At 37.7% G+C, this 12559-nt stretch overlaps 2 protein-coding genes across 9 annotated transcripts in view; one reads left to right on the forward strand and one right to left on the reverse strand.

Annotated features, from left to right (window-relative positions):
* Nucleotides 1-12559, reverse strand: part of LOC118278870 (gastrula zinc finger protein XlCGF26.1-like) — a 206449-nt gene that overhangs the window by 185366 nt on the left and 8524 nt on the right. The window contains exons 7-9 of one of the 8 annotated variants that reach the window (XM_050703591.1): nucleotides 12266-12375; nucleotides 10427-10702; nucleotides 9861-9933 (exon numbers count right to left, since the gene is read on the reverse strand). In XM_050703591.1, coding sequence (XP_050559548.1) covers nucleotides 10441-10702; nucleotides 12266-12375 — 372 coding nt within the window. In that variant the 3' untranslated portion in view covers nucleotides 9861-9933; nucleotides 10427-10440. Of the gene's footprint in view, nucleotides 1-9860; nucleotides 9948-9992; nucleotides 10116-10248; nucleotides 10285-10405; nucleotides 10703-12265; nucleotides 12376-12559 lie in introns of those variants that run through there. The other 7 variants (XM_050703593.1, XM_050703597.1, XM_050703595.1 and 4 more) reach the window with 7 other exon arrangements.
* On the forward strand, nucleotides 1137-5582 carry LOC118278934 (zinc finger protein 77-like). The gene is made up of 5 exons (XM_050703550.1): nucleotides 1137-1406; nucleotides 2105-2246; nucleotides 2967-3191; nucleotides 3784-3945; nucleotides 4461-5582. Exons 1-5 carry the CDS (start codon nucleotides 1251-1253, stop codon nucleotides 5543-5545), a joined length of 1770 nt encoding a protein of 589 aa, XP_050559507.1. The 5' UTR covers nucleotides 1137-1250; the 3' UTR covers nucleotides 5546-5582.

The following is a 12559-nucleotide window of genomic DNA, read 5'->3' on the forward strand; positions in this document are numbered from 1 at the left end:
TTTCTTGTGTAAATTTTACAATAATTTTGTAATGTGTATTTAGGAATGTTATTTTTGTAACATTTTATTCACGACTGACTTGATGAAGACTCAAACGATCCCAAATATATAGGGACATTCTTTATAGATTCAGTATAACATGTGTAACTTCGATGTATTAGAAATAGTTCCATATCAATTCATTATATCAAGTTGTAACAGTAGTGGATTTTATTGATCTATGTGTCATGTATTACAATTTCAAAATACCTTCATATAATGGACTTTAGTGTATACGATGTTATAATCATTAAATGTTTAGTAAGTAGAATAGAACTTAGTTCAAATATACAAGTTTATTGTGAATGTCTTGGCGATTTTATCAAAATTTTAACGATTGATATGTAACTCAAAATATTCAGTGTTTTCTCTGTGTCTTTAGAGATCAATAGTAGCATACTATCCCTGATTGCGATTACGATTAGCGTAAAATCCGAAATTTCCCATAATTGGATCTCATGTATCAATTACAATATTATAAAATGATTAATAAAGGCAATTGGTGTTTTATTTACCTTTCCTAGAATAATCCTCTCCACTTTGGAAAAGTTTCTATGAGAAACATATTGTAGATGTCACATAAACATTTACATACATGATAAGTATAATAGGTGTAAATTCTTTTTTTATAAAATAAGAACTAGTGACCCTGTAATTCTTCCAAGTGTAGCAACTTCTAGACGTTCTATTTAATCATGTTTTCATTTCAATAACTTGAGTCGTATTCCCAGCAGAACAAACTAAAGAACCCCAATAAGTTCAAAATTCTAATAATGTTCTGTTTTATGACAGACAGCTTGTTGCATTTGAAACACTGCTCATAGCTGATACTTCTTGAAGTCTCAATGATCATTGAGATACTTATTACGATTTTATCGCATTTTAAAAATCATCTTATCCCAGCCTTTCTTTCTTGAACTAGTTGAATCTTTCAATGAGTTTTTAATCAAAACTAATTCCTATTTACTATTAACAGCGCCATCTTTTATCGGGTAGGTAGTAGGCTTAAAAAAAACCGAACTTGACTTATCGATGCACAACTTACCGTAAAACAACACTGCCCATCACTAAAAATAGCTGTCAAATGCGAAAGTCGATAGATTTGACATCTCTGGGTATACTTCGATCTGTCTATTTTTCTGTCAAAAAATATCAAAATAATATTATTTTGATTCGCTGTTAATGGAGATTTATAAGTGTTTTCAGTTAAAATGACAACGAATACACGTAAAGGTCCTATTGTGGACCCTGGTTTGTGTAGATGTTGTGGTGCTATGAAGAAATGCCGACTTCTGAATGTGGAATATGAGTGGCTCGGTACAAGAGAAGTTTATTCCGATATGTTTGTTGACTGTTTCGGTTTACTTGTAAGTACATAAGTAATATTACAATTTCTACCTTCTAGAGGGGTAGGCAGAGGTGCACATACAGTAACAGAGTCACGCCTTTAATTTCCGAAACGATAGGCAGAGGTGCATCTGCACATTACGGCACGTAATGCCGCTGTACAATGTACACCCACTTTTCCCCATTTGTGTTATAAGTTTAATGTAAAAGGGTTGAGCCTATTGCCATTTATACTGGGCACAATTCCATTTAAAAAAGCCCAGTGATACTTTTGACAGCGGGAATCAAACCCGAAACCCCTTTTCCGGCAGTCGCTCTCGCGAACACTGGACCAACGAGGCAGTCAAAGAGTAAATTGAGAATAACACATATTGATAGCATTTACCATTCACTGGTTCTTGTTATTTATTGGTACCTCTCGCCATTCTATTCATCATCATCTATCACTTGTCTATTAAAAGTATCTCTTTAATTAATAAGTAACATATAATTTTAAGATTAATCTGTTTGCTTGAGAATAAGTCTCCTTTCACAATAAGACACATATATGTAGGTATAAAAAATCTCCTGGTCCATTTTAATCATGGTGGCTTGTCTATCTAACTAGACTAGCCCACTATGCAGGTGATGTTAAAGTGCACAAGTGTGTGTGCAAACACAGGTGCATTCTTCAGACTTAGAATTAACAGCTATAAACTTTCTTTATATCTATCTCCAGCTATCCCACTTGGAGGGCGAGGAGGCGGAGCGCCTGATCTGCGCGACGTGCGTGGTGCGGCTGCGGGACGCGCGCGCCTTCCGACAGCAGGTGCTGCAGCGCGAGGAAATACTGCTCAATGCTAATATCAAAGTTCATGATGGTAAGTATTCAAGTATTTATTGCAGCCATAATGTACACAGGTGTTAAAAAATACAGTATTAAGTCACAATTATGGACCCTGTCGGGCACAGTAGTAAGTACCATCTCTCTCTAGAGCTGCGGACTGCTTAACAAGTTACTGGGGGAATGGCTCGAAAAGCAGGAGTAGGAACGGGGTGGTTTTTAGTCAGTAACAGTCTGACACTCCCTCTCTCCTCAACTAATATGGGCGATGACATAGGATGATTTTTCACCCACAAAAAAAAGAAAGTACCTTTTCTTTCCTTCTGAATACATACAGAAACTGGTGTTACTGAGATAAGCTATGGTAACTGCTTTCCATTAAATGGATTTGTAAGCTTTGGCAGCATGTCAGTAAAGTTTCCAAATATTTAGATATATTGTGCATTGTGACTAACTTGATAAATATGTTTGACTAGCTGCTTCCGCGCGGTTTCTCCCGCTCTGCTCGGCTCCTATTAATCGTTCCGTTTTTTATAGTCATCCTCAAGACAAAAAGCATACCCGAAAAAGTGTTCCCGTGGGATCAAGGGTATCCTAACACCCAATTCAGATCATACCCTTTCTTTATACCAATTCAACTCGATTGATGGACAAATATCCCAACAAACAAACTTTCACAAATAATAGTGTATTATGTTTTAATGATGAAAGTTATTACTATAGTATACTTTCTATCAATTGCCATTCCCCATTTTAGAAGAAGACTGCTGCACCAACACCCACATATTCAAGAGTGAGTTGGAAGTCAAAGTGGAACCAGAAGACATGTGTACTCCAATTGAAGAACCTGTTCAGACGGATGACCAGAACCTGACCATAGGTGATGGAAACCAATCACTGGATGTTAATGTGGATGATGGGAATGAAGCCCAGGATCTGGATGGTGACATGGACGATACATATCAACCGGATGAGGAGACTGGTAAGTTAAAAATAAGTTTTAATAATATTATTTTTTTTAAATGTTCTTTAATTAATTATTATGTTATCGGCTTACTCATGTAACTGTTTGACGAGGTACTCGACTAGTTTCAAACCATGCTGGAGGCTCATGTTTATGAGCAGCGTTCTGCGACACGCATCCATAGCACGCATCTTTCTGTATAAAAAACATAGCTTAATTGAATCCGTTTCCACTAGTGCTATATATGCTATATATATGCCATAAGAGCTATGGATGCGTGCTATAGATGTGAGCTATGGATGGCTTCCCTACTATCGATACATCACACACTCAAGCTGCGCATCTTCCTCGCACAGCTACAAATAGCTTAGTATCAATCGACACGGTCACATAGTTTCACAGCTTAGCTATTACATCTGCGTAACAAAACTACATAGCACATCTCTGGTGAAAAATCATGCTAAGAGTCAAACACTCTCTCGCCTCACCCAATGCGGAGAAGTCATTGAATGATTTTCTCCCTAAAAAAAAAAGGTGGTGATTATACCAAACTCTCCTTTTGAAGTCTCCAGACTCCGGACTAATGATCATAATGATGTGTACATTACAGAAGCAGACAACGCGAGCGATACATCAATTAAAATTAAAATAAAAAAATCTCCAAAAAAGAAGAAATTAAAAACTAAAACGAAGACTGCTAAACGAAAGAAGACGGAAACTGAATGTAGACAGGTCAAGTTGAGGAGTAGGAATGTTGATGTACAGGATACAGGTAAATATTACTAGCTACCCGCCCCAGCTTCGCATGGGTGCAATGGTGATATATTATGCATGTATATGATTCAAGGAAGGAAGGAAGGTTTATATATACATATAACCTTCCTATATCTATTAAAAAAAAACTTCAAAATCAGTTGCGTAGTTTTTTTTATGAACACTTTTTTAAACGAACATATGGATCGCCTGATGGTAAGCAATCGCCGTCGCCCATGGGGACTCGAAACATCAGTGTCGTTACAAGTGCGTTGCCGGCCTTTTGGGTATTACGAATTTAAGGGTTATTTGGGGCATCAGGGATTGGGAAGATTGGAAAAGGGCCAATTGAGCCTCCGGTAAATTCATTCACACAACGAGCAAGACTCGTACCTCATCAGTTTTTCTACCGTAATATTTAAGTTTTAATTTCCAATTAAAATAATTCCTAATTAATATATTTAAATCCTAATTCCCAAACCAATTATCCAAAATTATAACATCTTTCTAACACTCCCCTCTTTTTATTTCCAGGCCCAAAACCGCTATCTCCGCCAGCAAAGAGGAATATAGATAACGAACAAAAAATCCTTTTTAACACAATTACTATAGTAGAGAATTCGTACGTTTGTCCGTTCAACTCATCATTTAGTGATTATTTCTGTATCTACTGCCGACAAGGACATACAGACCCCAACCGACTGAGAGAGCACACTCTCACACACGATCCAAAAACATTCAAAGACATAGTTTCAATAAAAAAACAAATCCAAATCGATATATTCCGAATCGATTGTCGACTCTGCTCCATCACAATCGATGATCTACAATCGTTTAAAACGCACATCCTTAGCGCTCACGGCATAACCCTATTTGACGTTTCGAATGAATTCTTGAAATTTCGTTTGACTATCAACAATTTGACTTGTATAGAATGCGATAGTAATTTCGGTTTTTTTCACGCATTAAAAAAACATATGGCCGAACATTTTGGTACGTGTATATGTGATATATGTGGCGCGCATTATTTCGAAGAACGCATGTTGATTTTGCATCAGAAAACTCATAAAAAGGTGGACTTATGTTTCCCTTGTAAGGATTGCGGTAAAGTCTTTAAGTCTAAACACAGTCGCTATTTACACGAAGCTAAAATGCATAGGAAGGAACCTGCGTATCAGTGTTACAAATGTGATTCTGTTTTCTTCACCTATTCCCTTAGATACCGACATATGATAGATTCGCATGGTGAGGAGAGAATGTTCCCATGTGATCACTGTGATCGGGCTTACGATAGCCGGAAATCTTTGAGGGAACATAATAGGCGACATCATTTAAAAGTCTTAAAACATCAATGTGATTTGTGTGACAAGAGGTTTTACCTCCCTTCAAGGTTAAAAGAACATATGGCCACTCATACAGGGGAAAGGAATTTTCGATGTGAATTCTGCGGTAAGTCCTATCCTAGACTAAGGGGGTTAAATGTACACATACAATCGCATGTTAGCTTCAAAAAGTTCAACTGTTTGATATGTAATGCTACTTTTACGCAGAATTTTAATTTGAGAAATCATATGAAGCGGCAGCATCAGAGTTTAAGCTTGGAAGAGGGGAATGAGTAGGTTTTGTTGGCTCTGTCTAAAATTTGGTGTGTGAGTGAGACAGGTAGATCGTTGGTTTTTTTAAGGCGCGAAAATCATCAGTGACTTCTCTCGCCCTAGGCGAGGCCACCCCGTTCCTACTTCTGCTTTTCAAGCCGGAGTAAACCCGCTAGGTAGTCCGCGTTTTAGAAAGAACGGAACAGAAAGAACGAACTGACACTCCCTCTCAACCAACCTCGCCCAAGGCGGGAGAAGGCATAGGATGAGTTTCCTCCCTCAAAAAAAATGTGTGAGTGAGACAGTAGTATAGGGCGTCAACATTGAGGTTAAAAAAATGGTCTTCTTGTCGATATTCGAATCTAAGCAATAATTTATTATGGCCTAAATAGTCACTGCTAAAATTATATTGAAATTTAGTAAAGTAAACTACAAAGATACAATATTTTTGCGTTGTCTAGAGTGCGGCGTGCCTCTTGCGATTATAGTCATGTCAGAATAATCGCATTTCTGTAATTCCTAATGGGTTTCCTTTTCTAAAAGGCATTGATTATAATATAATTTGTTCATGTAAAATTCTTACAAAATATTTTTGTTAACTGGCTACACTTAAGTTTTAGTGATGGGACATTTTGTAGCTGAATCGATTTCTTTTCGATTTAACTTATTAAATTGTACAATAATTTTAAGAATATATTTAAGTTTGTAAATATAAAATATAAGTTACGTAATAAGTAATTTAATCCTATAAATATGTACTTATCGATTAATAATAATAGAAAATTACATCAATTTTCAAGAAAATTTTACATTGTTTTAATTCCTAAATCCACCATATACTACTCCATCTGGTTGGAGGGCATCCTACACTACGTTCGAGTAGATGCGGTCTGTGGGTCTACACTCCAGAACGTCTACTCCAACGGTATTTTATTATGACATTGACCATAAGCCACAATGTCGTTTGTCATTTTTCATATTATAACATGCCACATGTCCGTGGCGTGTGGGCCGGGAGCCATGGGTCGGCAAACGAGGAGACTGATCACCTGTTGGTAATCAATCAGTGCCGCCCTTGGACACCTGTACCTCTAGAGAAGTTACTAGATATTTTAGGATTGAGGATGGGAAAGCAAAATTGAGGTTCTGGTAAATCTCTGATTATCCGATAAGTTACCGAAGTACCGAACCGTGCTACTTCAGTTTTTTATGGTATAAGTCGGTAAACGAACAGACTGACCAGGTGGTCAGTCTGTTTGCGGCGACGATTGCTTACCATCAGGTGATGGTAAGCAATCGTCGCCGCCCATGGACACCCGAAACACCAGAGGCGTTACAAATGCAAAGGCGTTGCGGGCCTTGACAGTTTGCTAATCTGATTGACCACACAATTGGCGCAGTGGCTGCGCAAATGGCTGTAGTGCAACGTGTTCGCGGGTTCGATTACCACACGGAACATCTCTTTGTGTGATCCAGAAATTGTTGTTGTGGGTCTGGGTGTGATGTGTATGTGAAAATAGTAGAGTAGGGCAACGTTTAAAAAAAAATCGTTTGGGCTATGTCGATAACTTTGTTATTCCTATATAATGTAAAAGGTAAACAAGGTTTGATTAAAAAAAAACGACACAATTATCTGAAATTCAGTTTATTTTATACCTACTTATATAAAAAATTCTATAACAAAGTTCGTACCTATTATTAAATATTTATTACTTAATATTAACAATTTAATAATAAATAATTCTATATACATTAAACATGTACAATTTCACTGAGGAATAAATTATAAAATAATCAGTTCATTATTTAAACGTAATTTAAATAATTTTACTACTTCTCTTTATCTCTTCAAGAAATAAGAAAGGTGGTACTATATAACATAGGTATAAGCGTCGGTTCATATCTGACGGAACATGCGTCGCGTAACGCCAAAACAGACAAATGTATAGAAAAACATTTCACAGTTTAGGGTCAATTTATACTAGCACAGAGTCGAAGCGCATCGAAGCGTCAAATTCTTTACAACCAAAGTGAATTCCAGCGATATATTTCGCGCGCAGACGCGCGAATTCGGACGAATACGCGCGCCTTTTTAAAATCTCAGAAGTAATGTGTGTGTTACGCTGTAGAGTTAAGGTTGAATTTGTTATGTTCAGTTTTAGAAATACGCGTCGATGCGCTTCGCCTCTGCACTAGTATAAATCGACCCTTACACTCAACGGATGATACGTTTGTGCGACCGATGATACGCTCCACGTATTTTACGTCCGATATGAACAGATTTGTGATTGGCCGGCTCGAATAAACCAACCAATCATAGCGTAAAACGATTATTATAAAATAATGCTTAAAAACTAACAAATAAATAATTCCTTAACTAATTATAATTAAACAAATTAAGTACTCAGGTATATACAATGTATATAAACATTATGTACAGGTAGTAATTAGGCATTAAAAGTGCTCCTAAATGGGCAATATATAGAGTGACTGATAATTAGTGAACGATATTTAATACGTTGATTGTACATAGGGATTGCAATCCGGTATGATTTTCAATCCGGCCGGAATTCACCGGATTGATGCTAATCCGGCCGGATCCGGACGGATCCGGCCGGATTTTAAAGTTACTTAGGGCCTAGTATTTAGTGGTTTATAGTTTTGATAATAATGTATAAAAAGAAAATAAAATACGTATTTATGGAAAATAAAATCACTTTTAATTATATTTTTTGGTATTAATTGTAATTTTTGGTACTATTTGTACTAAATCAAATTATGAAACTATTTTTAATAATAAAGTAATCAGTCTGACTCTCACTTATTGCTGTACCTATTTATGTAAGTATCTGAAAGTACTTAAGTAATAATAATACTATTAAACTCTTATTAATAATCTACACAGTTATATAACAAAACAGTCTTTTAAATTTGTACTTATAAAATCAAGAACTTCAGTTCATAATCTTAAGAAACACAACAAGAAGCATTTATTTTTTGCAATGCAAAATTCAAATTAAAATTATTTCTGTGCCTGAAAAAACGATCTTAGAAAACAAATAGTGTTTATTGTACTGTCTCCTAGTCTGCTTCTGATGGCACTACAAATATAACCTGCGGCAGAAAAGGCCCTTGCTGCCTCAACACTGGTTGGCCTAATCGCCATCAAGTAACTGTAGATCAGCGAAATGTGTTTTCCATTTTACTCCTTCTACTTCATACACAGTCATTTCTTTTTTAAGTATTTTCTCATAATCTGTTTCTGTTTGAGCATTAACTTTCCCTCTATACCCTAGATACATAAACATTTCCGTTCTGAATTTAACAAAAAAAAGCAGGTAAATATTCTGACTGAACAAGTAATAAATTAATAATACACGACTACACAATCGCATTGTGAACTTATATTGAGCTCAGAATTTTATTTCTCTTTCGGTTAGGTATTGAAATCGTGTATTTTTTGCTTTACCGGATCCGCCACCGGATCCGGCGCCGACTCACCGGATCCGGTAGGTCCAAAAACACGCCGGATCCGCCGGATTACCGGATCCGGCGGACCGGATTGCAATCCCTAATTGTACAGTATACAAAAAAGTTTCTTTGGGAAAGTTGTTTGTAATCAAGAGTACAATCATGTGATTAAATATCGTTCACTAATTACCAGTCACCCTATATTTGCTTAACACTTGAACTAATTGACATATTAACTAAAAAAATCACGGTTTATTCACGTACATTAATGGAGAAAAGCTCTAATAGTCTACACACGCTGCTCATGATGAAGACTTCCTCTGTGACTCGAAACTAGTAGAGTTTTTCTCCATTAATGTACGTGAGTAAACATTGATTTTTAGTTAATTTAGTATGTCTCACTCACGATAGTTATTACAAAACATTGGCATATTTATGCCAATTTGTTTTACACATAATATTAATATATTAAAAAACTTGTAAAATAACAGTATTTATTGCCAGAAGTCTTGATAACTATTTATCCATCAAATCAATTAAGATGGCAGTGTATCTGTACCCCTAGGGTCAATTTATACTAGCGCAGAGTCGAAGCGCATCGAAGCGTTTATCCAAAACTGAACATAACAAATTCAACCTTAACTCCACAGCGTAACGCACACATTACTTCTTAGATTTTAAAAAGGGGCGCGCGCATTCGTCCTTTTTCGCGCGTCTGTGCGCGAACAACGCTTCAACGCTAGTATAAATTGGCCCTTACACAGACTATCGACAACCAACTCAACGGATGACGTCATAAACCCTACATAGCACATGTGAAGTTAACATGCGAATTAACATGGATAGAAAATCCCAACGAACAACAGTTGGGCAGAATGATCACCTCGCCTGGTCGGAGGATCCTCCTTTTCTTAGGGAACTTTACTCTCTGTTCCCTAAACCTACTTTACAACACCTACCTCATCTCATACTCCGGATGTTGACTCGAATTAACACGGATAGAAAACCCCAACGAACAACAGTTGGGCAGAAAGCCCGCCAGGCTGAACACCTCGCCTGGTCGAAGGATCCTCCTTTTCTTAGGGAACTTTACTCTCTGTTCCCTAAACCTACTGTACAATACCTACCTCATCTCATACTCCGGATGTTGACTCGAATTAACACGGATAGAAAATCCCAACGAACAATAGTTGGGCAGAAAGCCCGCCAGGCGCGAACACCTCGCCTGGTCGAAGGATCCTCCTTTTCTTAGGGAACTTTACTCTCTGTTCCCTAAACCTACTGTACAATACCTACCTCATCTCATACTCCGGATGTTGACTCGAATTAACATGGATAGAAAATCCCAACGAACAACAGTTGGGCAGAATGATCACCTCGCCTGGTCGGAGGATCCTCCTTTTCTTAGGGAACCTTACTCTCTGTTCCCTAAACCTACTTTACAACACCTACCTCATCTCATACTCCGGATGTTGACTCTTCATATGCCCTTTCAAACTACAATTCTGGATAAAAGCCTGCCCACAAACATGACATCGGTACCGTCGATCGTTCGTGTGTATCCTCATATGGTCCTTCAGGGTCTTGAGACGAGGGTAGCATTTCTCACAGACTTTACATTTGAAGTTCCTCTCGCCCGTGTGTGTCGGCATGTGATTGTTTAAAGCGAAACGGGTGAAGAACTTCTGGCCGCAGCATTGGCATTCGTATCTGGAAATGATAAATGATAAATGATATTTATTTCTGTAAATAGATTATAAGATAACACTTTTACACGTCAATATTTCAAATAGCTAGATGAGGCCGGCATTTCCTATCCGACTACTCTGAGAAGAAATGCCGAAACAAACTCAGAGGTCATAGTCTCTTTTAAAGTCCAGACAATATCAATTAGAGATGTCGGAGAACCGTGCAAGTTTATTCTGTAGTGGTCTTTTGAGGAAAGAACCACAACAGTTTGAGCGGACCTGTTCAGATGGCAGCACGCATGTGTCAGTTTACAATCAGCTCAGCTGACGGCGACGACGGAAGAAATATATATCTTTATATATATAATTCTTCTGTAAGTGTGTATGTCACTGACCTTCTCTTAAACGACTGGACCGATTTTGATGATTTTTTTTGTGTGTGTTCAAGGGGATCTGAGAATGGTTTAGATTCAAAATTTTGCGCTGGACAATGTTTTTTTAATTAAGTCTTAATTTATTAGCTTTGTTTGGAATTTTGGAATTGGAATGTTTTACATTGGATCCGACAAATTTTCAAATTAAGGACGTGTAGACAGGACAATGTCTGTCGGGTCCGCTAGTTTCAGTATAAATTCATGACCCTTTTGAAGCAACTTAAGTTTAAGTGTGGGAGAGCCATGCTTCGGCACGATTTGGCTGGCTTGATAATGATACCACGGCCTCACAGAAAACCGACGTGAAACAACGCTTGCGTTGTGTGAGTGAGGTTACCGGAGGCCCAATTACCCCGCTTCACAATCTTTCCAATCCCCGATTCCCCAACAACCCTTTAATTCCTAACCTCCAAAAGGCCGGCAACGCACTTGTAACGCCTCTGGTGATTCGAGTGTCCATGGGCGGCGGCGATTGCTTAGCATCATACCATTAGGTGATAGAACCTTGAAGAAATTGGCACTTCATCAGTTTTTCTACCGTAAAAAGTTGTGAGATCCATGTAATACCAAGTCGGTTATTTTATTTAGTCCCTACTTAAGGGACCTTCTGTCTTAAGTTATTATGTAAACTGTTATCATATAAATATTACATTTATTTTACGTTATAAATAAAATAAATTGACTTGGTCATCGGTCGAAATTGGCCTGAGTGGCTTCGAGGAAAGGATGGTACGGCCGTGCCGCTCTTTTTTGCTCGACTTGGCGGAGGCACTGCCATGCCCCTAGATAAATACCGCCTCAAACATTTTAGTCCCACCTTTTAAACCTTCCCTGGACTTCCACAACTAATTCAAGACCAAAATTTGTCAAATCGGTCCAGCCGTTCTCGAGTTTTAGCGAGACTAACGAACAGCAATTATTTTTATACTAGCCACTTCCGCGCGGTTTCACCCGCTCTACTCGGCTCCTATTGGTCATAGCGTGATGTTTTATAGCCTATAGCCTTCCTTGATAAATGGACTATCCAACACAAAAAGAATTATTCAAATCAGACCAGTAGTTTCGGAGATTAGCGCGTTCAAACAAACAAACAAACAAACAAACTCTTCAGCTTTATAATATTAGTAAGTATAGATATAGAGATGTAGTACCTGTAATCTTTAAGATGTTCCTTCCTCCTGTGTATGGTGAGCGTGCGCCTCGTCTCGAAGATCCGCTCGCACATCGTGCACGGGAAGCTGAGCGGCTCCTCTCCGTGTACCTGCCAATTAATCAATAAATACATATTATAGTCATTTAATATTTAAGCGAAAACAAATAATAATTGGTGCTATAACATAATTGTCGGGTAAATACAGGTAAAGTAGTGTATCCAGTGATTGATCAACACAACATGCATACATCTCTCACTCTCTTTTACACTCTCCTTCTCTTTCTTACTCTCA

This window comes from Spodoptera frugiperda, chromosome 24 (assembly GCF_023101765.2).
Source record: "Spodoptera frugiperda isolate SF20-4 chromosome 24, AGI-APGP_CSIRO_Sfru_2.0, whole genome shotgun sequence".
Taxonomy (NCBI): Eukaryota; Metazoa; Arthropoda; class Insecta; order Lepidoptera; family Noctuidae; genus Spodoptera; species Spodoptera frugiperda.

Excerpts from the sequence above, each read along its gene's own strand:
- LOC118278934 (XM_050703550.1), top strand. The coding sequence starts at position 1,251 with ATGACAACGAATACACGTAAAGGTCCTATTGTGGACCCTGGTTTGTGT. Across the intron at positions 1,407-2,104 it reads TTGACTGTTTCGGTTTACTT|CTATCCCACTTGGAGGGCGA; the intron begins GTAAGTACATAA and ends ATCTATCTCCAG. Across the intron at positions 2,247-2,966 it reads TAATATCAAAGTTCATGATG|AAGAAGACTGCTGCACCAAC; the intron begins GTAAGTATTCAA and ends TCCCCATTTTAG.